Below are 26,132 nucleotides of genomic sequence, written 5' to 3' on the forward strand. Positions count from 1 at the left end.
ACCGGGTTCGCATCTCCGCTCCTCCACATGCAGCTGCTGGGTGACCTTGGGCTAGTCACACTTCTTTGAAGTTTCTCAGCCCCACTCACCTCACAGAGTGTTTGTTGTGGGGGAGGAAGGGAAAGGAGATTGTTAGCCGCTTTGAGACTCCTGAAGGGGAGTGAAAGGCGGGATATCAAATCCAAAACTCTTCTTCTCTTCTTCTTCTTCTTCTACTTACTGGTCTTTATCATTTTCAATGCACTCGGCATATGTGTGAGTCAGTTGGGTATTAATTGGTTAAGTACTCCCCTTGCGATAGAAGCTGCTTTTTCTCATTTGGGCGGAAAAATAAATAAATAAGAAACACTTAGTTATAATCAGACAAGAGGACATGTTCATATTCCCATTGTCCTGAGGCCCAGAAGGAGCACATCTCCATTACAGAGTTTCAAACTTGTCTGAAATAGAATCCACTGATATTGCTTCCTCAACCCTCTCCTTACTTTACATGAACCATACCTTCTATGAAACCAAACCATTACCACAAAAACAGAGTGAACCATGAAACAGTAACAGGAAAAAAATAATTCAGTGACATATCAAAGTAGATGGATGAATTATAGACTGTCAAGTACCATATTGGGAGGGTAATTAATTATGTCTGTGGCCCTTTTTCTAAGTGAGGTGGGTAGGATTTGTTCCATATGGATGAGGTCTTGAGGTTTGTATTATGGCTGCTTCTATATTTGGGTTTAATGTTCACTGTTATTTCTTATTTATGTTATGTAGATCACCATGAGGCACCTTGACATGCAAAGCACCTAATAAATATAATAAATACATGCATGCATTCTGTTACTTGTAGTAACTAGAGAAAAAAATTCTAGACTTTAAAAAAATGCCCAGTCTAAAATATAAACCTTGGCCCAAGAGCATCAAAAGCCTTCTCAAGTTGGTATTAAAGCACAGATGTTGTAGAGCTACTTCCTTTTAAAACTAGCTGAAATGTGGGGGATAGCTAGGCCAATGCATCTGCTAAAGTCGTGTTCCTCCTTGCATGAGGAAGTTGCAGGTAAAGAAAGCAGTGGTCAGTTAAAATGTCCTAAGTCTCATTTAGGTAAGAAATGTCCTTGTAACCACAGAACAGGTGGATTTTTGACACAGAAGGTTACGAAATCAATGGAAAGGTTGCCACAGAAGTCTCTTTACTTGCATTGCTTCCCCAGTTCAACATCCAGTTCTTGCCTTTTGGGACTGGAAGCAGTTGGGATTGGTCCAACTATTTATAGCTGGTTCAACTGCTGTTTGTCACTGAGCTGTTCAACAACTCATTCAGGTAGGGTAAGTCAAGTGGATCTAGGGATTGCGGGGGGCAAGGGATTTGGTTTGATTTTCATTTTAATGCAAGTTTTACCAATTTACCACCCCTCAAAACAATACAGGAACTGAAATGTGCCTTTCCTTTTAAATTCCTATGAATATTGTGGAATGGTTCCTCTACCAAAAGAAGGTGTACAGAATATACACAAAAGGGGCATAAAGATGCAAATATTGGTAAAAATAGCAAACTAAAATGCAGTGTTAGGGAATATTGTCTGCAAAAATGTGTATGCGAGGCATACAAAAAAAAAAAGTCTGTTAGGAGAAATGCTAATGAATTTTCACACAAACATAAATAAAATATTCAAAGCTGATACTGCAGTACAGCAAACTGAATCTGAGATTGTAAACATGAGAAATTGAGAGACACTGAAATTGACACATTCATCCATCTTTAACTGGTGTGTTTGTGTATATACATATGCACATGAATGTTGTTGCAATATTTTGATTTCCATGAGCCAGTTTTGCAGTGAACTTTGGTCTGCAGAAAGAGCCTCCTAGAGCCAGGTTATTCAGATCTCAACTGTCTTGAATCAAGCAGGGAGCTTTCTAAATATGTCACACTTGCTTTGATATCTGCGCAGATAAGATTCAGCCACTTACATTTTTGTGCCTGTTGAAAAATTTTAATATCACAGTTGATCTTCCCTTTCAGAAACATTTATCTTGGATTTCTACCTGTTTCCTTCTCCTTCTACCTGTTTTCCCTGCAATGTCAGAGATAATAGTTTGTTTTAGAGGATTGATGCCATGATAACAGCTACAGAATGCATGCGAAGCGCTTTGGACGCTAGAAAGTGTTCTAATATAAATGTTAAGTGTCACCTATTCTGAACTCATGATTTACCATCCCAGCCTGAAAGCCTCCATTTGTTATACCTTTCTTCATTGAAAAGGAAGTATATTAAAACTCTACTGGGTCACAACTTTCATCTGGAATCTTTCAACAGGTTTGAAGATTTGGTGAACATTTCAGATAGAAATGAACTTCAAGTGGTTCTGGCTCCTGGCCATTGTCCTGGTCTTAGGATTCGCCAGTTTTGCAGATGCCAGGGGTGGCCGTGGTGGAGGTGGCCGCGGTGGTAGAGGTGGCCGAGGAGGCCGTGGGGGCAAAGGACAAAAACGTAAGTCACCAATTTAAATTACTTTCACTTTTTATAAAACTATTTAATAGCTGATACTAGTTTATTCTACAGCTGTGACCCTGTTCTTAGAAGGGGTGGAGGGGGAACCATGCCATAAATTTGGAAAAACATGATTGGATGGCATATTTTTTTACAATGCATAAAAAGCAGGGTAGCAGCAGTGGGAAGGGACCAGTGTTTGGCTCCCTGGACAACCTAGTTACTGACCACTCATTTCAACTGCTTCCAAAGCAGGTAGCCAAAAGGCAGGTGGCGTGAATTGTGTTGGTGGTTGATTCTGAGTGGATCCATTCTATTATCGTCTTTCAACACAATCCAATGCATGTCTACTTAAAAGTACAATCTGTTGATATCAATGGGTCATACTCTGCAAGTTCCTTTGGGCTACAGACGCTTCTAGATAAGCAAGTCAGATTGTTATCTCCCCCCTCCTCATCAGGTGATGTGATAATGATATCATCTGACACCATTAAGAATTCAGATGACCTTTTTTTGCCTAATTTTTCTCAACCCATTGAACGGGGCTTCTGAAGATCTGACAATCAGCTGATGACATCTGGAGGAGTGCAGGTGGGTGTAGCTTCACCCACATAGGCTCAAGGCTCAAATGGGAACACCTGGTGGGACTCATTGGCCCATGGACCAGGGGTTCGCCACCTCTGTATGGCTACTCATTTGCCCCTGTACAAAAGGTTACAAGAGTCATGGCTGATAACCCAAATGACCAGTGGAGGACTTTCAAACAGTCAGGGTTGGCTTTGCTATACAGGAAGATGGAGTGACTGGCTTCATGTAGGAAATAGATGAAGGCATGAACTGATATATGAATGTTCAACAAGACTACTACTACTACTACTACTACTACTACTACTACTAAACAACTTGCTGACCCTAGCCAGGTTCATGGTGGCGCACCTGAGCTCTGCTTCAGGAGGCAAAATGTAATGGCGTGCTGTGGGAAAAAGTTAAGACCATGCCTGACATCTTGTTGGTCACCAAGCCAAATACCAACCACATATGGTGATCCATCAGAGATGTGGTAAACTTCCTATTTGTGCTATATACTTGCAGATGTTGAGCACCTAGCAGGCCACAATACAATGCCTGGTGTACTCCATTCATCTTGATGGGTCACAACTTTCAAAGAGAGAAATAAGCCTTTGTATTTTCTGCCCATTTATTTGCTTAGCTCAGTGAGACCTTTTAGATATGTGACAACTTCCTAACATAACAACAATGACCAAAAAACTAGAGACAAGGCCAGAGAAAGCTTCCAGAACATATATAAAGAGGCTCATTTGGTTCAGGGAGGTTCTCTGTCTCTGCTGAGAGGCATCACACAGCTCCAAGTTCTTAAGATCTGAAGACATCCAGCTTCCTGCAGTCTTGAAAAATCACCCTTGGGAGTTCCTCTCCCATAGCTCTTGGGCAACCAGTAGACTAAAGCTAACGGCAGAGCTGAGGTTTCGCTGTGTGTGTAATTGACTTCACTCTTTGAAGGTAAAGGTTACCATTGAGCATATACTTATTTTCCATGTGTACCTACAAACAGCACATTGTTTTACATTTGGAATTTTGAAGGACTTTGGTGATCAGGCTGTATCCTATTTCTCTTTTGCTTGGAAATCTTCATGGCTAATGTTGACCTGAATATAAATTAAACTATTCCTCAATGAATTTTGATTTCTCAACTTTTCTTATTGAATAGGCAACTGTAACGTACCTCCTAGTCGGAGAAGAGACTGTGGATACCCTGGAATACCTAGAAGTACATGTTTAAAAAGAAGCTGCTGTTTCAGCAATGCTATCAAGAATTCAAAATGGTGTTTCTACCGTGAGTAGCACATTTGAGTAAAATATTCTTGTGTGTGGCCCATCCCCCACTATGAAACATCAAACTTTTACACCCTCCCATTCAGTTGCAACGGGGGGGGGGGAATGCCAGGAGGAGCCCAGTGTATGTGAATAATGTAAAGCTAATCAGAAATTTCGCAGTAGATACTTTTCTGAGTCTTGAAAAATTACCCTTGGGAGATTTTCTTTTCGCAGTAGATACTTTTCTTTCTCATCCCCTCCACTATAAAAAGGCCATCTTGCATAGTTTTCTTAGAATATTCTCCACCATTTTTTGTGGAAACCACTACTATGTAAACACGCCAGTATCCTTCTCACTCCTCCCATCAATGCTGTGGAATGATGATGTTCACCCTCCACGCCCAACCCCTGGTCCTGCCTGGTGCACACGCAGATGCGCCCCAGGTGACAAAAAAGGATGCAATGTCACTGTTTGCGTCTACATCCCTTAGTTGACAACCCAAGTAGGAAGCCATCCAGACAAGACCAAGGATAACCCCCAACTTATCCATAACCAATGAAATTCCTCCCAAGCCCTATTCAGTTTCCAGACAGTTGAAACAGGAATATTCACCCTCTAAAGCAGCTTTCTCTTCTTTTCATTTCAGCAAATTAGAACGACATGAAGTCACAGACCAGGAACGTCCGACAACGGCATCCCTCCAAGACAAAAACAGAAAACAAAATACTGGCATAGCTGTAGCTTTCTACATTTCCTTCTCTCTACCCTGATTTCCTGCTTCTTTCCTTGCCAGGGAGGTCAGTTCATATCTATCTGCGCACAACAACTGCAAATCCTCTCCCCCAAAATCTATAAATGTAGCTAATTAGTCTCAGCTCCATTTTGCCAACTTTGGTTATTACACTTGCGAATGTAGAAATGCATTTATTTCTCCGTTTGCATTATATTTGTGAAACCATTTTGTGCATATTAAAGCATTGTTAAAATGATGTGTTTCTCTTTTTAATGCTCTTGACATATTTTCACCTTTAAACTCTTATCTCACAGCCGTGCAAAGTGACACAAGTCTATTTTCCAAGCAGGCTAGATATCTAGTGCTATATTTTACAAGAATACAGTCTAGAGCTTGAGATTATTTTTAGCCACACTCATAGAATCAGCTGGTGTTTAATAGCTCTCTATCCAACAGTGGACATCAATCCATCAACCTTTAACTCAAAGGAGAGGTGCACTGCAGAAAGGTGCCTGTGGTACAAATGGCTTCAGGTGACTTAAAGCTGTTGGGCCACATCACATGATGTGGAGAGGCAAAGGGGGCAGGGGGAGCTGTGGTGGACCTATGGGAAATCGTCCATTCCAAGTTATGACAATCATTCAGACTCAGAGCATCATCCAATCCATTCACTGTGAAATCCAAAGACACACAATTCCATCATTCTTTCTCGAGTGTGAGAGTGTCCATCCTTTTGTCAGTGTGAGATTGAAATGGATTGCATCAGCTACAGAACCAGTCCTTTATCCAGTATGGTACCTGCTCATCTCTCCCTGTGGCTAGTGCAGCTTTGCAGGGATGATTTCAGACTCAAAGCATCATCCAATCACTATCCTATTCTCATACCAGCTGCTGGCTGCTTAAATGGGCAATCTGAGAAAAACTCACCATCCATTGGCTTTGCCCTCCACACAGCCCAAGTCCCAGCTTGCATCCCCATTTGCCAAAGCAGGGAGCAGGCCTATGCCCTCTCCACCCACCAGGAAGGTCCCAGACAGTTTGAATAGCCCTCTCAGGGCCCCAGTGAAGCATCCTCCATCCTGCAATGCCGCCGCACGCAAAAGGTCATAGAATCATAGAATCATAGAATCATAGAATCATAGAGTTGGAAGAGACCACAAGGGCCATCGATTCCAACCCCCTGCCAAGCAGGAAACACCATCAGAGCACTCCTGACATATGGTTGTCAAGCCTCTGCTTAAAGACCTCCAAAGAAGGAGACTCCACCACACTCCTTGGCAGCAAATTCCACTGTCGAACAGCTCTTACTGTCAGGAAGTTCTTCCTAATGTTTAGGTGGAATCTTCTTTCTTGTAGTTTGGATCCATTGCTCCGTGTCCGCTTCTCTGGAGCAGCAGAAAACAACCTTTCTCCCTCCTCTATGTGACATCCTTTTATATATTTGAACATGGCTATCATATCACCCCTTAACCTCCTCTTCTCCAGGCTAAACATGCCCAGCTCCCTTAGCCGTTCCTCATAAGGCATCTTTTCCAGGCCTTTGACCATTTTGGTTGCCCTCCTCTGGACACGTTCCAGTTTGTCAGTATCCTTCTTGAACTGTGGTGCCCAGAACTGGACACAGTACTCCAGGTGAGGTCTGACCAGAGCAGAATACAGTGGCACTATTACTTCCCTTGATCTAGATGCTATACTCCTATTGATGCAGCCCAGAATTGCATTGGCTTTTTTAGGTGCCACGTCACACTGTTGGCTCATGTCAAGTTTGTGGTCAACCAAGACTCCTAGATCCTTTTCACATGTACTGCTCTCAAGCCAGGTGTCACCCATCTTGTATTTGTGCCTCTCATTTTTTTTGCCCAAGTGCAATACTTTACATTTCTCCCTGTTAAAATTCATCTTGTTTGTTTTGGCCCAGTTCTCTAATCTGTCAAGGTCGTTTTGAAGTGTGATCCTGTCCTCTGGGGTGTTAGCCACCCCTCCCAGTTTGGTGTCATCTGCAAATTTGATCAGGATGCCCTTGAGTCCATCATCCAAGTCGTTGATAAAGATGTTGAATAAGACCAGGCCCAAGACAGAACCCTGTGGCACCCCACTAGTCACTCTTCTCCAGGATGAAGAGGAACCATTGATGAGCACCCTTTGGGTTCGGTCAGTCAGCCAGTTACAAATCCACTGAGTGGTAGCATAGTCAAGACCACATTTTACCAGCTTCTTTACAAGAATATCATGGGGCACCTTGTCAAATGCCTTGCTGAAATCAAGGTAGGCTACATCCACTGCGTTCCCTTCATCTACCAGGCTTGTAATTCTGTCAAAAAACGAGATCAGGTTAGTCTGACATGACTTATTTTTCAGAAATCCATGCTGACTATTGGTGATCACAGCATTCCTTTCTAGGTGCTCACAGACTGTTTGCTTAATGATCTGCTCCAGAATCTTCCCTGGTATTGATTTTCTTTTTAATAATATTTTATTAAATTTTTCAAGAAAAAAGAAAAAAACCATACAAAAAAGAACAGTACATATTAAAACACCAACAAATACCAACAATTAAAAAAGAAAAGGATATTAAAAAAAAAGGTTAACAAAAAAAGAAAGAAGGAAAAAGAAGAAGAAAAAAACCTCTTTTCAAATTCTTATCATTCATTACCTTATTTTCCTGACTTCCACCCGCCTCCCTTTCTTGTATTCCACTTTAAAATTGATCAGCAAATTCATTCTTACTAGTTTTATCCTTAGATAATTTCCCTCACGTATTATACTTTCCCAATCCTTATTTACTAGAACCCCTTCATTTCATTTCAATGTCATCAGCATTCAAAGACTTTATAGTATTTTTGTAAATAAATTTCAAACTTCATCCAGTCCTCCTCCACCTGCTCTTCTCCTTGATCTCGTATTCTGCCGGTCATTTCTGCCATTTCCATGTAGTCCATTACTTGCATCTGCCATTCTTCCAAGGTGGGTAGATCTTGTGTCTTCCAATGCTTTGCAATAAGTATTCTTGCTGCTGCAGTGGCGTACATAAAGAAAGTCCTATCCTTCTTTAACACCAATTGATCGACCATGCCCAGGAGAAAAGCCTCTGGTTTCTTCAGGAAAGTATACTTAAATACCTTTTTCATTTCATTATAAATCATCTCCCAGAAGGCCTTGATCCTTGGGCATGTCCACCAAAGGTGAAAAGATGTACCTTCAGTTTCTTTACATTTCCAACATTTATTATCGGGCAAATGATAAATTTTTGCAAGCTTGACTGGGGTCATGTACCACCTGTACATCATTTTCATAATATTCTCTCTTAAGGCATTACATGCCGTAAATTTAATACCAGTGGTCCATAACTGTTCCCAGTCAGCAAACATAATATTATGTCCGACATCTTGTGCCCATTTTATCATAACAGCAGAATCTTCCCTGGTATTGATGTCAGACTGACTGGACAGTAATTATTTGGGTCCTCTCTTTTCCCCTTTTTGAAAATAGGGACAACATTTGCCCTCCTCCAGTCTGCCGGGAGACAGTGCTCCTGAAGGTAGGAGTCTATCAATTGATGAAGATGATCATCCAAATGTCATAGACCAAATGGAGCAAACAGCACGCAGACCTAGTGGTGGGAGGAAAAAATCCTTAAATAAGAGACACGGGGGAATGATTAATGGACTTCAATGTCTGTACACTAATGCGCAAAGCATGGGAAATAAACAAGATGAGCTTGAGCTCTTGGTACAGCAAACTAAATATGACATAATAGGCATCACTGAAACCTGGTGGGATAAGTCCCACGATTGGAATGTAATAATGGAGGGATACAATCTATTTCAGAGAAACAGACCAGACAAGAAAGGAGGAGGAGTGGCGTTATATGTCAGGGATATGTATACCTGTGAAGAGATCCAAGATTTAGAACCTCAAAGCCAAAGTGAGAGCATTTGGGTCAAAATTAAGGGAGAGAAGAATAACAGTGACCTCATTGTGGGAGTTTACTATAGATCCCCAAGTGGTGAGTGGGCTTCTCATACCATGGGGCAGGGCTGTCAAACAATTTCAGAAATATTTTAACTTAAGAGCCCACTCCCCAAGATAGGACAATAGGACCTACAACAAAATGCTACAGCATATCCTCACCTTCTAACAGAAGCACTGTTGTTCAGGGTTCCAGCCAGCTATCCTCTCCAACCAGGATGTACCACTGCCACCCCCCACCCCCCTCAGTTTTCTGTTTTTCTTTCCCAACTTAAACCGAACTGTATGCATCATGGCTATAGGGAACATTCTGGGGCTGTTTGGGCTATCGATCGTACGAAAAATGTACGTTGAGAGGTTACTGTGTATAACAACTGACAGCTGTGCACATTAAGCAGGCCTCATGGAAAACATGCACATAATCCTTTCAGGAAGAGGTCAATATACCTAATCTCCCAGAAAACGTGGGTAATGTGCATATATCAACTAAATATTGCACATTCTCCTACTGTTATGAATATTGAAATTGAAATACTTTGTCACTTGTACAACTTGTACAGTGAGATTACACGAGCACCCCCCCACTCAGCTCTGTTAGTCTTAATTCCCCTCGTTTACTAATGCACACCCACCAAACCCGAAAGTCAGTTGCCCTGTTGTTATCTTTTCATTCAGCAGCCTAACAGCCCACGGATAGAAGCTGTTCTTTACCCTGTTGGTGCGACTAATCATGCTTCTATATCTTCTGCCTGAGGGCAGGAGATCAAGAAAGTGCCGGCCAGGGTATGAATCATCCCTAAGAATTTTCCTCACTCTTCTGAGGCAACGTTCTTCTGCTATTTCATCCAGCAGATTCACGGGACAGCCCATAATATCTTGTGCTGTGTTCACCACCCTCTGTAGGCACTTCCTATCAGTTTATGTCAAACCAGCATACCACACCGTGATGCAGTATGAAAGGACACTTTCTATTGTGAACCGGTAGAAGGACATCATCAAATGTTGATTGGCATCATTCTTTCGCAATACTCTGAGGAGATGGAGTGTCTGTTGGGCTTTCTTAACTATCTGGGTTGTATTGATTTTCCAAGTAAGGTCTTCAATGAGATAAACTCCTAGGAATAATCCACAACAGGCTTTTAAAAAACAATCTTTGTAATTCTAGTGATCTCTGAACATGCTAATGACTCCTTCAAGTTTCCCAGTGACCCTGTTTTAGTAACCATTTGCTGGTATTCTCAACTTGCATTTGCTATTAGAGTTCTGCAAAGGATCTCTCACAAATATACGGTGTGCACTCCCTAGTGGGGGGAAATATACTTTAAGTGATCACACCATTAATGCCACCCCACAACACCCTAAACTACCGGTAATTCACAGAGAACTGATATCTATATTACAGCAGAAGGAGGGAAACCTGAAATGCATATTAGTATATTTTTACTTTCTTTGCTTCTACTGCATGTGCATCTTGGGAACTTGTACATCTCATCTCCCGCCCTGCACTCTCTTAATGAGGGCAAGGTAATACGACACCCTGAGCATGCCACTCCCCCAACTTAATATTTCTAACTTTGATTAGGTATCTGTATAAATCTAAGTATTATTATTATTGTGCACCCCCTTGGTTCGGTGCCCCTGTGCAGGGGAACCACTCTAAATCCAGTGTTGATGAGGCACAACATAGGTGGCCGTTTGTCCACCAGTTCATAATGAATTGTGATATCCAGCAAAGTATTGTCTTCAGTGGCTTCAGTATGCTTTTCTGAATGTCAACACTGATCAAAATGCTTCTTCCTCCAAAAGCCCCTTTCTTAGAATGGGCATAGCTCCTTTTTTTACAGCAGGCAGCACTCTTAATTGAAGCGTTGTTGGAGAACAGTCCTATATCTGAAGAACTGGCCTTGTCGAAGTACAGCTTAAAGATGAAGAACGACAAGAAGGAAGAGCAGTCTGGGGCCTTGTAGATGCCCATCAACTGTTGCCACCAGGACAGCAGCCTGAGCAGGCACACAAGTCACCTTTCTTGTGAGCAGGCACACAAGTCATAGTCCTCCCTAATATGGTGAAATGCAGTGTATTCCTATTTACATTCCAGTGGCTATTTAAAATGTGCAAATGTTATGCACTTTGCCTCCCTTTCCAAGATGCATTTCCTCGTTCTTGGCCTTGGATAAGGGCTGCAGGAAATTCAGGAAAAGCACAGTGAGACTTATCTACCACCTTTGTTTTCTCATAGGCCTATTTTGCATCTATACATATCAATTAGGATATACATGTTTTATGCAAATGTGTGTGATGGGCCTGTGCTTGAATCTTTTAAGTACCTCCTTAGGCAGGCATTACAAATGATGCAAATGTTGCTTCTCCACTGGTAATTCAAGTCCTGCTTATGTCCTAGTGCCTTAGAAAGAGAAATCCTTCAGGATGCAGCACAGAAGAGTCACTTCCACACACATCCTCACAAAGGTGGCAGATTGCTAGGGATGGCCAAATCTCTCAAGTTCAGATTATCTTTCTACATCACTGTGCATTTATTTTAAAAAGTCCTCTTGAATCAGCATTTTAGCATGATTGATTAGTGCTGCCAATATACACATTTTAATGTAATTTTGCCTGATGTACACATTTTTGCAAGACCATTTCACCCAATGAAATACATTTTAAATATTATTTTCATCAATATAAGCATTCTTTATTATGTACACTATACACTAGTATATGTACTTTTGTATGCATTACTTATCTGAAGAACTGCACTGCAAAATTCAGAGAAGTGTGAATTCCAAAGGACTGTTGTTTTTCAGCTTGCATATTGCAGTGTAAGATAACTGATAGACCCATCTGGCTTAACTGTAAGGTCCTTCCTCAATATGATCCCACCTAGATTGTTCTGCACAGTGGAGATTTCAGCGTGCCAGAAAGAGAGAGCAGTGGGCCAGACGCCAGCAGAATGCATAGCTCTTGGCGAGTGGTTCACCTATTATTCCACAGGGAACATATTCCACAGCATGTTCCAGCACAACGTGTGTGGATACGTTTCTATATTTCAGGAGCTACACATATTCACACACAGGTTAAAACAGCTTAAACTTGCAGGATCCCAGGAGATATGATAGCCATCTTCAAATATCTTAAGAGCTGTTGCATGGAAGATGGAGCAAGTTTGTTTCTCCTGCTTCAGAGGGTAGAAACCGAACCAATGGATCCAAGTTGCAAGAAAGGAGATCCCAACTAAACATCTGGAAGAACTTTCTGATGGTAAGAGTTGTTGACAGTGAAGCAGATTCCTTGGAAGAACTCTCCTTCCTTGGAGGTTTTTAAGCAGAGATTGAATGGCCATCTGTAATGGATGCTTTAGATTCCTGCATTGCCGGGGGTTGGACTAGATGAACCTCAGGGTCCCTTCCAACTCTATGATTCTATGATTCCAAGAACTAGCTCCCTGTATGGTCATTTCAATGCAATAAGCTAAACAGGTAGAAAGGGAGAGAAACCATACTTGGTATTCCCCAATTTAAATTAACTAGTGATATAATAATAATAATAATAATAATAATAATAATAATAATAATAATAATATAAAAACAGAAAACCAGTATTTAACAAAAGTGTTCCAGCATTTGCAGAAATCCTTCTCTGAGCCCATGGGATGGTGAATAGGGAGGCCTGGAGAGACATCACTCTCAGCATTAGGGGACTCCCACTGAGGACAACGTTTGAAAGTTGGGCAAGGCTGGAATATCCAATAAGCAAAATAAGCATGTGCTTATGGAATAAGGGAAGGGGTGCACCACAGAAATTTTCCATTGCCAGATTTACCATGGACAATATGGTGCAGCTGAACAAAAAAAACCCCAACATTATTTAAACAAGTATAGAAAAATAAACATTGTTTTCCATCTTGCTGTAGGATCCTGTTTCATTTTGAAAAATAAAGTTTTATTGGTTATCTTTTGAATGAGATATATATGGGCACACCAAAATCTTTTAAGTGCTTCAGGTCTCGAAGGTATTAATCCGGCCCTGGAGTTGGGGCAGCACAACTGAAAAGACCCTGTGTCATGATCCATGGCATGACCTACTATGTCCCTGGCTCAGAACTGCTTTGAGACTCCAAAACAAGAGGAGCAAGAGCCGACTGCTGTCACTGGTACTTATGATAATCCTGGGAGGCCCTTCTTCGTGTGCCGCCTCCACAAGAGGTCTGGAGAGCGGCAATATGACAGTAAGCCTTTTCTGCTGTGGCTCCCTGTCTCTGCAATGCTCTCCCCAGGGAGGCTCACCTGGTGCCTTAATTACATATCTTTAGGGGCCAGGCAAAAAGTTTTCTCTATAACCAGGCCTTTGCTGATGAAAATTCTACATCCTTCTACATCCCAGTAAGGGGGGGTTAATGGTTTGTTTTTGTTTCATGCTGTATTTTGTGTTCCCTTTTTGTATTTTTATGCAGTGAACTGGCCTGTGAACTTCGGATGATGGGCGGTATACAAATTAATGACATAGATAAATAAATCATGAGAGTTGATTGAGACTCAATGGATATCAGTTACCTTCTTGACACCATCAAAAAAAGGAAAAGAGCAGAAATGGAGCTCAAAAATGAAACCTTCTTGACATATCAGTTGGTTCCATTCTTTCTGACTGAGACGCACACGTTCAGAATACAACAGGGAAGTTTGTTATGCACTTGGCATATGTGCAACTCAGTTGCTCAGAAATTGGATATTAATGCACTAAGTAGGTAGAAGCTGCTTTTTCTCATTTGGGAGGAGACAATGAAGTTAGCATACACACTTGGTCATAGTCTGAGAAAAGGACATGTTCCCATTGTCCTGAGGACCAGAAGGAGCACACCTGCATTTCAGATTTTAAGCAGTTTTGAACAGGTCTGAAATACAATCAACTTATATTACTTCCTCATCCCTCTCCTTCCTGTATATGGACCATACCTCCTATCAAAACAAGTCATTTACCACAAAAGCAATATAAACCGTGAAACAATGACAGGAATAAATAAATAAATAAATAAATAAATAAATAAATATTCAGTGACATATCAATACATCAACTTTGAATGAATCACAAAGGAGGTTTCCCCATGTTGAGGCTCATCCATTTCACTGTGAGTGTGCTGACCCCTGCGATTTTCCCAAATGCAGGAAACTCAACTGCAAGATTTGTTGTACCCCTCCATATTGGGTTCCCTACTCTACCATATTGGGAGGGTAATTATTCATGTCTAGGACCATTTTTATTCTCCTCATTCTTCTCAAGTAGATATTAACGTTTTGGTTTTGTGGAATAATTGCCTTTAAAAACAAGCATATATGAGGGGGGATACCTAGGCCAATGAATCTGCTAAAGTTGTCCTCCTCCTTGCATGAGAAGGTTGCAGGTAAAAAAGAAAAGAAAGATTGCCAGATAAAGGAGGTTGCCAGTTAGAATGTCCTGAGTCTCATTTACCTGTTGCTCAAGATAGGAAAATGCAACACATGGAAACAACAGCTTCTTGTGACCACAAAACAGTTGGATTTTTTTGACATAAAAGATATAAGAAATCAACTGAAATGTTGCTACAAAAGTCTGTTGACTTGCATTGTTTCCTGAACCCAACGTCCAGTTCTTGGCTTTTGGGTTTACTAACAGTTATTTCATTGGCCCAATTATTGATAGCTGTTTCACCTCAAGGGGCTGCAACAGGAAGGAGGAGGTCTTCTTGAACCATATAAATTAGCCTTGCCCTTCTGAGTTTTGATATCCTGCTGTTTCTCATCGAGCTGTTCAGCAACTCATTCAGGTGAGGTAAGTCAAGTGGTTCTCGCAACTGGGAGGCTAGGGATTTGGTTTGATTTTCATTTTAATGCAACTCTACCGACTTGGCAATACATAAACTGAAATGAGGCTATTGTTCAAAATTTCAGCTTCTGTGAATTTTGTGTTACCCTCTCCAACCAAAAGAAGATGTACAGAAAGTGCACATTACGGGCTTAGAAAGGGAGACCAAAATGCTTTCTTAGTTAGGATTGCCTTGCTGGATCAAACCCAAAGTTTATCAGGTCCTGCATCATGGCACATGGCACATTCCTAAGCTTCAAAACTTGTTATGGGGTGGGGTTGTTAGTGATACCGCAGCAGTACATGCACTCCTTCCTATCCCTACTCAGATGTGAATTTTCATTGGTTTGAATCTTGCCACTTGACTAAGCCATTTTCAGTCTCAGCCCTCGCAACATGGGAGATAATAATACTGATTCGCCTTAGAGGAATGATGTCATCATAACCGCACTTTTGGACACTAGAAATGCTATGCAAATGGCAAACAAAAAACTGCATTTTTTGGCTTTTCTTTAAGGAAAAAAGCAGATTGGACCTCTGTTGAGTCACACCTTTGATATGGAATGTTTTAACAGGTCTGAAGATTCTGTGAAGATTTCAGATAAAAATGAACTTCAAATGGATCTGGCTGCTGGCACTTATCCTGCTCATAGGATTGGCTAGTGTGGCGGATGCCAGGCGTGGCCGTCGCCGAGGCGGCAGCCGAGGTGGTCGACGGGATGGCCGACCCGGTTTTCGCTGGGGCCGCCGCTGGGGCCGCCGCTGGGGCCGAGGCTGAGGAGGTAAGCGACAGCTTTTATTTGTTTTCATTAAAAAAACCCAAAAAACTAATAGATATCAAGAGCTTATTCTACAGCTGTTCCCGGGGAATGGGGGGATATGCCATACATTTGGTAATACGTCTGGGTTTTTTTAGAAAAGTGCTGGTCCTAGCCAAGTTCAAGGTAAAGCACTTGTACTCTGCTTCTGGACAGTGACGGTGGGGCCCTGAGCACAAATTTCTAAGGGGGCACAACTAGCTGCCCCCACGTCAGGCTCCCTCATTGAGGCCTTTGAGGCTAATGCAGTGGCAGTGCCTCCTTCTTACAGCAGGCGAAGGGATGCCTTGTGTGTGTGCCTTGCCCCTTGGCCAGGAGTAAGGGAGGGAGGAGCTGGATGGCGGGAAAGCACTGCCAGAGTCATGTGTGTTGCACTTCGCTGCAAGGACAGGAGAGTGAGGCGACACAGCGGCAGTCCTGGCTTTGGGTTTCTCTGCCTTATCTCTGCTACCGGTCGGGGCTAGTTTGCAAGGAGAGACTCCCACGATTAGATGCCGGTTAACAAAGGGACTGACTGCTGCCCAGTCTACCATCCCAGGCGCCGGCAACCCACACTATGCCCCTGCTTTAGGAAGCATAATGTAAAGGACTGAGAGCTCGGAAGTCTCCCCATCTCAGCCCCCATCAACATTTATGTCATTTTGAGCAGCACATAGTTGTGGGCTCTCTACAGATATTATCAAACACCTGCAATTTCTGAGAAAATAATAATCCTGACCTACCTTGGTCCAAAGTCTCTTGAACACACACACACACTTTGTAACTGCTGGGTGTTACTAGAACTGGCAGGCTTAAGAACCCTGTCTCTGCCCCTCTTTCTACCATTTTGCATGACAAGTGTAGTCTTCCTTCCCCTTATCTTTCATGTTTTGCATCAGGGAGGTTGATCTCTCTCAACCCACAACCTCCCATTTGGAAAAATCTACGATGTTTACAATCGTATGGATGCGTTTAACATAATCCCTGGGTAAAGGAAGGTTCCCTAAATCATTTTTGCCAACTTTTCTCCCACAACATGGGATACAATCCAGAGATTGTATAGAGATAGCAAGGAGATAGCAATATAGAGATAGCAAGGAGATAGCAAGGAAAGGGAATGGAAGAGAAAGAATGAGCAGATGCTATGACACAGGGAATCAATAAAGCTGGACTAAGTCATAACTAACTTCAGTCCATTGATTTCTTTGGGTCTACAACCCTTAGTTGACAACCCAAGTAGGAAGCCATCCAGACAAGACCAAGGATAACCCCCAACTTATCCATAACCAATGAAATTTCTCCCAAGCCCTATTCAGATTCCAGACAGTTGAAACAGGATGTTCACCCTCTAAGCAGCTTTCTCTTCTTTTCATTTCAGCAAAGTAGAACGAAATGAAGGCACAGCCCAGGAACGTCCGGCATCCCTCCAAGACAAAAACAGAAAACAAAATGCTAGCATAGCAGTCGCTTTCAAAATTTCCTGCTCTCTACCCCGATTTTCTGCTTCTTTCCTTGCCAGGGAGGTCAGTCTGCAAACAACAACTGCAAATCACCTTCCCCAAAAATCTATAAACGTAGCTAATTAGTCTCAGCTCCATAATATTTTTTGCCAACCATGGCTGTTTCTCTTGAGAATGTAGAAATGCATTTTATTTCCCACTGTTTGCTTTATCTTTATGAAACTTTCTTGCATTCAGCATATTAAAGCATTGCAAAAAATAAAATAAAAAACGATGTGTTTCCCTTTTTGATGCTCTTGATATTTTTTCACCTTTAAACTCTTATCTCACAGCTGTGCAAAGTGACACAAGTCTATTTTCCAAGTAGGCTGGATATCTAGCAATATATTTTACAACAAGAATACAGTCTAGAGCAGGGATAGGCAAACTTGGCCCTCCAGGTGTTTTGGGGCTATACTTCCCATCATCCCTGACCACTGGTCCTGCTAGCTAGGGATCAAAAGAGTTGTAGGACAAAAACAACTAGAGGGCCGAGTTTGCCTATGCCTGGTATAGATCTTGAGATTATTTTTCTCCTGGGTTAGCTGGTGTTACAAGCTCCTCATCCAACAGTGGACATCCATCGATCAACCTTTAACTCAAAGGTACATGGCAGAAAGGTGCCTGTGGGAGAAATGGCTTCAGGTGACTTAAACTGTTGGGCCACACCACATGATGTGGAGAGGCAAAGGGGGCAGGGGGAGCTGTGGTGGACCTATGGGAAATCGGTCCATTCCAAGTTATGACAATCATTCAGACTCAGAGCATCCTCCAATCCATTCACTGTGAAATCCAAAGAGACACAATTCCATCACCCTTTTTCAAGTGTGAGAGTGTCCATCCTTTTGTCAGTGTGAGATTGAAATGGTTTGCATCAGCTACAGATCCAGTCCTTTATCCAGTATGGTACCTGCTCATCTCTCCCTGTGGCCAGTGCAGCTTTGCGGGGATGATTTCAGACTCAAAGCATCATCCATTCACTACCCTATTCTCATACCAGGGGTCAGGGTGCTGGTTGCTTAAATGGGCAATCTGAGGAAAACCCACCATCGGCTCCATTGGCTTCACCTTCCACAAAGCCCAAGTCCCAGTTTGCATCCCCATGTGCCGGAGCAGGGAGCAGGCTTATGCCCTCTCTGCCCACCAGGGAGGGCCAGGACAGTTTGAATAGCCCTGTTGGGGCCCCAGTGAAGCATCCTCCGTCCCTCAATGCAGCCGCATGAAAAAGGGCGAGTGGGCTTCCCATACCATGGGGCAGGGCTGTCAAACATTTTCAGAAATATTTTAACTTAAGAGCCCACTGCCCAAGATAGGACAATAGGAGCCACAAAAAAAAATGTTACAGCATATCCTCACCTTCTAACAGAAGCACTGTTGTTCAGGGTTCCAGCCAGCTATCCTCTCCAACCAGGATGTACCACTACTACCCTCCCCACCCGCCTCAGTTTTCTGCTTTTATTTCCCGACTGAAACCAAACTGTGTGTACCATGGCTATAGGGAACATTCTGGGGCTTTTTGGGCTATCTATTGTAAGAGAAATGTATGTTGAGAGGTTACTGTGCATAACAACTGACAGCTGTGCACATTAAGCAGGCCTCGTGGAAAACATGCACATAATCCTTTCAGGAAGAGGTCAATATACCTAATCTCCCACAAGACTTGGGTATTGTGCATATATCAACTAAATTTTGCCCATTCTCCTACTGTTATGAATAATCCCCAACAGGCTTTTAAAAAACAATCTTTGTAATTCTAGTGATCTCTGAACATGCTAATGACTCCTTCATGTTTCCCAGTGACTCTGTTTTAGTAACCATTTGCTGGTATTCTCAATTTGCATTTGCTATTAGAGTTCTGCAAAGGATCACTCACGAATATATGGTGTGCTCTCCTTAGTGGGGGGAAATATACTTTACATGATCACACCATTAATCCTACCCTACAACACTTTAAACTAATTCACAGAGAACTGATATCTATATTACAGCAGAAGGAGGGAAACCAGAAATGCATATTAGTATATTTTTACTTTCTTTGCTTCTACGGCATATGCATCTTGGGAGCTTGTACATCTTTATCTCATCTCCTGGCCTGCACTCGCTTAATGAGGGCAAGGTGAACTTTGGTAATACGACACCCTGAGCATGCCACTCCCCCAACTTAATATTTCTAACTTTGATTAGGTATCTGTATAAATCTAAGTATTATAATTATTTTGCACCCCCTTGGTTCGGTGCCCCTGTGCGAGGGAACCACTCAAAATCGAGTGCTGATGAGGCACAACATAGGTAGCCATTTGTCCACCAGTTCATAATGAATTGTGATATCCAGCAAAGTATTGTCTTCAGTGGCTTCAATATGCTTTTCTGAATGTCAACATAGATAAAAAATGCTTCTTCCTCCAACAGCCCTTTTCTTAGAATGGGCATAGCTGTGGCTCCCTGTCTGTGCAATGCTCTCCCTAGGGAGGCTCACCTGGTGCCTTCCTTATATATCTTTAGGGGCCAAGCAAAAAGTTTTCTCCATAACCAGGCCTTTCCTGATGAAAATTCTACATCCTTCTACATCCCAGTAAAGGGGGGGGGGGTTAATGGTTTGTTTTTGCTTCATGCTGTATTTTGTGTTCCCATTTTGTATTTTTATGCAGTGAACTTCGGATGATGGGCGGTGTACAAATTAATTAAATAGATAAATAAATTATGAGAGTTGATGGAGACTCAATGGATATCAGTTACCCTCCTGACACCATCACAAAAAGGAAAAGAGCAGAAATGGAGCTCAAAAATGAAACCTCCTTCTTGACATATCAGTTGGTTCCATTCTCTCTGACTGAGGTGCACACATTCAGATACAACAGATACGTTTGTTATGCACTTGGCATATGTGCAACTCAATTGCTCAGAAATTGGATATTAATGCACCAAGTACTCCCCTTGAGCTAGAAGCTGCTTTTTCTCATCTGGGAGGAAATAATGAAGTTAGCATACACACTTGGTCATAGTCTGAGAAAAGGACATGTTCCCATTGTCCTGAGGACCAGAAGGAGCACATCTGCATTTCAGATTTTAAGCAGTTTTGAACAGGTCTGAAGTAGAATCCACTGATACTGCTTCCTCATCCCTCTGCTTCCTGTATATGGACCATACCTCCTATCAAAACAAGTCATCACCACAGAAGCAATATGAATCATGAAACAATGACAGGAATAAATATTCAGTGACATATCAATACATCAACTTTGAATGAACCACGAAGGAGGTTTTCCAATGTTGAGGCTCATCCATTTCACTGTGAGTGTGCTGACCCCTGCGATTTTCCCAAATGCAGGAAACTCAACTGCATGATTTGTGGTAGCCCTCCATATTGAGTACCCTACTCTACCATATTGGGAGGGTAATTATTCATATTTAGGACCACTTTTATTGTCCTCATTCTTTTAAGTGAGGTGTGTGTGTGTGTGTAGCACTTGAGGTCTTGTTTAATTTATACTTCTATCTTTCGGTCTAATGTTTTGTGTTATTTCTTACTTTTCTTATGTCAATCACATTGAGACACTTGTACGTAGTGACAAATAAATATAATAAATACATACATTCTGTTCTAAAGGAACAGAAATTACTGAGCTCCTAAAAAAATCTCTTACTTATAGTGACTACAGAAAAATTATAGACTTAAAAAAAAAATGCCCAGTCTGAAATATAAACCTTGCCCAGCACCATCAAAAGCCTTCTCAAGTAGATATTCAAATGTTGGTTTTGTGGAATCATTGCCTTTAAAAATGAGCATATATGAGGGTGATACCTTTAAAAATGAGCATATATTAGGGGGATACCTTTAAAAATGAGCATATATGAGGGGGATACACAATGAATCTGCTAAAGTTGTGTTCCTCCTTGCATGAGAAAGTTGCAGGTAAAAAAGAAAAGAAACATTGCCAGATAAATGAGATTGCCAGTTAAAATGTCTAAAGTCTCATTTACCTGTTGCTCAAGATAGGAAAATGCAACACATGGAAGCAGCAGCTTCTTGTGACCACAAAACAGTTGGATTTTTTTGACATAAAAGATATAAGAAATCAACTGAAATGTTGCTACAAAAGTCTGTTGCCTTGCATTGTTTCCTGAACCCAACGTCCAGTTCTTGGCTTTTGGGTTTACTAACGGTTATTTCATTGGCCCAATTATTGATAGCTGTTTCACCTCAAGGGGCTGCCACAGGAAGGAGGAGGTCTTCTTGAACCATATAAATTAGCCTTGCCCTTCTGAGTTTTGATATCCTGCTGTTTGTCATTGAGCTGTTCAGCAACTCATTCAGGTGGGGTAAGTCAAGTGGTTCTAGCAACTGGGAGGCAAGGGATTTGGTTTGATTTTCATTTTAATGCAACTCTACCCACTTCGCAATACACAAGCTGAAATGAGGCTTTTGTTCAAAATTCAAACTTCTGCGAATTTTGTGCTACCCTCTCCAACCAAAAGAAGATGTACGGAAAGTGCACATAAGGGGCTTAGAAAGGCAGATAATGGTGAAAATAGCGGACCAAAATGCATTCTTAGGGAATATTGCCAGCAAAAATGTGTATGTGAGGCAAAGTTGCATACAACAAGGGGGGGGGGGGTGTTAGGAGAAATTCTGATGAATCTTCATGCAAACTTATAAGGAAATTCAAAGTGGATGGCAAAATACAGCAAACTGAATCTGAGATTGTCAAAATGAGAAATTGAGAGACTCTGAAACTGGCAGGTTCATCCATCTCTAATTGGTGTGTGAGAGTGTCAATGCACATGAATGGAGTTGGAGTCTTTTGATTTCCATGAGCCAGTTGAATTGAGTTGTGGCCTGCAGAAAGAGCCTGGGAGAGCCAGGTTTCCTCACGCTTTGCTTTGCTTGCTATGATATCTGTGCTGATAAGACACAGCTGCTTGAGTGTTTGTGCCTGTAGATGAATTTTTATCTTGTAGTTTATTCTTCTATTCAAGTACATTTATCTTGTATTTCTACCTGTTTCCTTCCCTTTATTTGTGTAACTTCTGCTGCTCAAGTTCATTAATATTTACCTCTTTCTCCTCTGTGATGCAGCAGGAAACTGAGAGATTCAGAACTTTATTAGTTAGGATTGCCTTGCTGGATCAAACCCAAACTTTATCAAGTCCAGCATCATAACACATGACACATTCCTAAGCTTTGAAACATGAGGGGGGGGGCTTAGTGATGTACATGCACCTAGGTGAACATGCACCTACTCAGATGTGAATTTTCATTCGTTTGAATCTTGCCACTGCTATGAATTTACTTGAGCAAGCCATTATGGTCGGAGCAAGTTTTAGGGCAGATTTCCACTTTTTTTATCTTTGGTGCCATTCCTCTAGTAATGCAAATTTGGTCAACATACTCTGGTTTCTCTTCAGATCGTATAAATCTTTCGCCTTTTACATAACTGCACTTTTGGACACCAGAAATGCTATACAAATGTCAAACCAAACACTGCCAATTTTGGCCTTTCTTTATGGAAAAAATGCAGGTTGAACCTCTGTTGAGTCACACCTTTGATATGAAATGCTTTAACAGGTCTGAAGATTCTGTGAAGATTTCAGATAAAAATGAACTTCAAATGGATCTGGCTGCTGGCAATTCTCCTGATCGTAGGATTGGCTAGTGTGGCGGATGCCAGGCGTCGATGGGGAGGTGGACGAGGCCGCCGAGGTGGCTTTCGCCGAGGCTTTCGCCGAGGTTGGCGCTGGGGCCGCCGCTGGGGCCGAGGCTGAGGAGGTAAGCGACAGCTTTTATTTGTTTTCATTAAAAAAAAACCTAAAAACTAATAGATATCAAGAGCTTATCCTACAGCTGTTCCTGGGGAATGGGGGGATATGCCATACATTTGGTAATACATCTGGGTTTTTTTTAAAAAAGTGCTGGTCCTAGCCAAGTTCAAGGTGAAGCACTTGTGCTCTGCTTCTGGACAGTGACGGTGGGGTCCTGAGCACAAATTTCTAAGGGGGCGCAACCAGCTGCCCCACGTCAGGCTCCCTCATTGAGGCCTTCGAGGCTAATGCAGTGGCAGTGCCTCATTCTTGCAGTAGGCAAAGGGATGCCAGTGCGTGCCCTGCCCCTGGGCCAGGCGTAGAAAGGCAGGAAAGCACTGCCAGAGCCATGTGTGTTGCGCCTCACTGCAAGGACAGGAGAGTGAGGCGACACAGCGGCTTTGGGTTTCTCTGCCTTATCTCTGCTACGGGTCGGGGCTAGTTTGCAAGGAGAGACTCCCACGATTAGATGTCGCTTAGCAAAGGGACTGACTGCTGCCCAGTCTACCATCCCAGGTGCCAGCAACCCACACTATGTTCCTGCTTTAGGAAGCATAATGTAAAGGACTGAGAGCTCGGAAGTCTCCCCATCTCAGCCCCTATCAACATTTATCTCATTTTGAGCAGCACTTCATTGTGGGTTCTCTCCAGATATTATCACACACACACACACACACACACAGAGAGAGAGAGAGAGAGAGAGAGAGAGAGAGAGAGAGAGAGAGAGACTTTATAACTGCTGAGTGTTACTAGAACTGGCAGGCTTAAGAACCCTGTCTCTTCCCCTCTTTCTACCATTTTGCATGACAAGTGTAGTCTTCCTTCCCCTTTTCTTTCATGTTTTGCATCAGAGAGGTTGATCTCTCTCAACACACAATCTCCCATTTGGAAAAATCTACAATGTTTACAATCGTATGGATGCGTTTAACTTAATCCCTGGGTAAAGGAAGGTTCCCTAAAGAATTTTGGCCAACTTTTCTCCCACAACATGGGATACAATCCCACAACATGGGATACAGAGACGGCAAAGGCTATAGGGATGCAATAAAGATGGACTAAGTCATAACTAACTTCAGTCCATTGATTTCTTTGGGTCTACATCCCTTAGTTGACAACCCAATCAGGAAGCCATCCAGACAAGACCAAGGATAACCCCCAACTTATCCATAACCAATGAAGTTCCTCCCAAGCCCTATTCAGAGACCAGGAAGTTGAAACAGGATGTTCACCCTCTAAGCAGCTTTCTCTTCTTTTCATTTCAGCAAATTAGAACGAAATGAAGGCACAGCCCAGGAACGTCCGGCATCCCTCCAAGACAAAAACAGAAAACAAAATGCTAGCATAGCAGTCGCTTTCAAAATTTCCTGCTCTCTACCCCGATTTCCTGCTTCTTTCCTTGCCAGGAAGGTCAGTCTGCACACAACAACTGCAAATCATCTCCCCCAAAAGCTATAAACCAGGCATAGGCAAACTCGGCCCCCCATATGTTTTGGGACTACAACTCCCATCATCCCCAGCTAACAGGACCAGTGGTCAGGGATAATGACCAAAACATCGGGAGGGCCGAGTTTGCCTATGTCTGCTATAAATGTAGCTAATTAGTCTCAGTTCCATAGTATTTTTTGCCAACCTTGGCTATTACTCTTGAGAATGTAGAAATGCATTTTATTTCCCACTATTTGCTTTATCTTTATGAAACTTTCTTGCGCATTCTGCATATTAAAGCATTGCAAAAAAATAACGATGATGTGCTTCTCTTTTTGATGTACTTGACATTTTTTCACCTTTAAGCTCTTATGTCACAGCAGTGCAAAGTGACACAAGTCTATTATCCAAGTACGTTGGATATCTAGCAACATATTTTACAACAAGAATACAGTCTAGCGCTTGAGATTATTTTTGGCCACACTCACAGAATCATAAACTAGGGATTCAGCTACATTAGTAAAGAAAAAGGCATTTTAAATGTGTTATAACACTGTGACACCAGATGGCAATGTAGAGTTCTGTCTTTCGCCAATGTGAGATTTACAAAGTGTTTTCCTGAAATGTTTTTTGATGTGTCTAGATCCAGCCAAGCTGGCCTATACTCCTTCTAGGTATATCTCCCATCCATCCATCAACCTTTAACTCAAAGGAGAGGTGCACTGCAGAAAGGGGCCTGTGGGACAAATGGTTTCAAGTGACTTAAAGCAGTTGAGCCACACTCGATGATGTGGAGAGGCAAAGGGGGCAGGGGGAGCTGTGGTGGACCTATGGGAAATCTGGTCCATTCCATGTTATGACAATCATTCAGACTCAGAGCATCATCCAATCCATTCACTGTGAAATCCAAAGAGGTAATCGTATGGGACACAATTCCATCATCCTTTCTCAAGATGTGTCAGTGTGAGCTTGAAATGGATTGCATCAGCAGCAGATCCAGTCCTTTATCCAGTATGGTACCTGCTCGCCTCTCCCTGTGGTTAATGCAGCTTGGGGGGGGTGATTTAAGTGCATGTAATAGCACCAAGAGATAGCTAGTGCTCTCCCCAGCACCACGTGGGGTGTCCATGGGTCTGCGTGGCTGCTTTTAAGGAAAGTAAAAGACACCCAGCATTCCAATTATGGGTCTTGTGTACCACTAAGTGTTTACATACACAGTTATTTCAGTTTTGGGTTCTTTTGTGGGAGTCTATACTGCTGCTAATATTTACACAGGACAACACTATCCTGGGCGCTGTGGAGGCTAGTCCACTGGGGGAAAAGGATACTGCCACACCAATCCCATTCTGCCCCCAGCCAGCCTTTATCTTTGTGCCTTCCTACTTACAACCAGGAATGTACATGTATTGACTGTATTTTGTACATTCTTCCACCATTATGCATAATTCGAAGAAGCTTTTAAAAAAATAATCTACAAACCTCTAACACGGTCCTTATTCCCAGTGACCTTGTTTTGGCAACTACAGTGGTACCTCTGGTTACGTACTTAATTCGTTCCGGAGGTCCGCTCTTAACCTGAAACTGTTCTTAACCTGAAGCACCACTTTAGCTAATGGGGCCTCCCGCTGCTGCCGCGCCGCTGCTGCACGATTTCTGTTCTCATCCTGAAGCAAAGTTCTTAACCCGAGGTACTATTTCTGGCTTAGCAGAGTCTGTAACCTGAAGCATATGTAACCCGAGGCACCA

The 26,132-nt window shown here is 42.3% G+C and overlaps 1 protein-coding gene across 7 annotated transcripts; it reads left to right on the forward strand.

Annotated features, from left to right (window-relative positions):
• The first annotated feature begins 1,220 nt into the window (after positions 1-1,220).
• Positions 1,221-24,415, forward strand: LOC310760411 (trefoil factor 3-like). Of its 7 annotated transcripts, none has more exons than XM_083608824.1 (3): positions 1,221-2,489; positions 4,219-4,344; positions 24,224-24,415. In XM_083608824.1, the coding sequence occupies exons 1-3, from the start codon at positions 2,348-2,350 to the stop codon at positions 24,229-24,231; spliced, it is 276 nt and encodes a 91-aa protein (XP_083464950.1). In that variant the 5' UTR covers positions 1,221-2,347; the 3' UTR covers positions 24,232-24,415. The 7 variants fall into 7 exon arrangements, 2 of the variants coding, with proteins under 2 accessions (XP_083464950.1, XP_083464949.1); XM_083608823.1 differs by lacking the exon at positions 24,224-24,415 and adding an exon at positions 4,973-5,246; XR_014546951.1 differs by lacking the exons at positions 1,221-2,489; positions 4,219-4,344 and adding exons at positions 14,798-14,833; positions 15,442-15,648.
• The last annotated feature ends 1,717 nt before the right edge of the window (positions 24,416-26,132 follow it).

This window comes from Podarcis filfolensis (genome assembly GCF_964270895.1).
Source record: "Podarcis filfolensis genome assembly, chromosome: 4".
Lineage (NCBI taxonomy): Eukaryota > Metazoa > Chordata > Lepidosauria > Squamata > Lacertidae > Podarcis > Podarcis filfolensis.

Bases quoted from the DNA above. Each gene is read 5' to 3' on its own strand.
- LOC310760411 (XM_083608824.1), top strand. From the start codon at position 2,348: ATGAACTTCAAGTGGTTCTGGCTCCTGGCCATTGTCCTGGTCTTAGGA. The intron at 2,490-4,218 runs GTAAGTCACCAA...CTTATTGAATAG, and splicing joins TGGGGGCAAAGGACAAAAAC to GCAACTGTAACGTACCTCCT.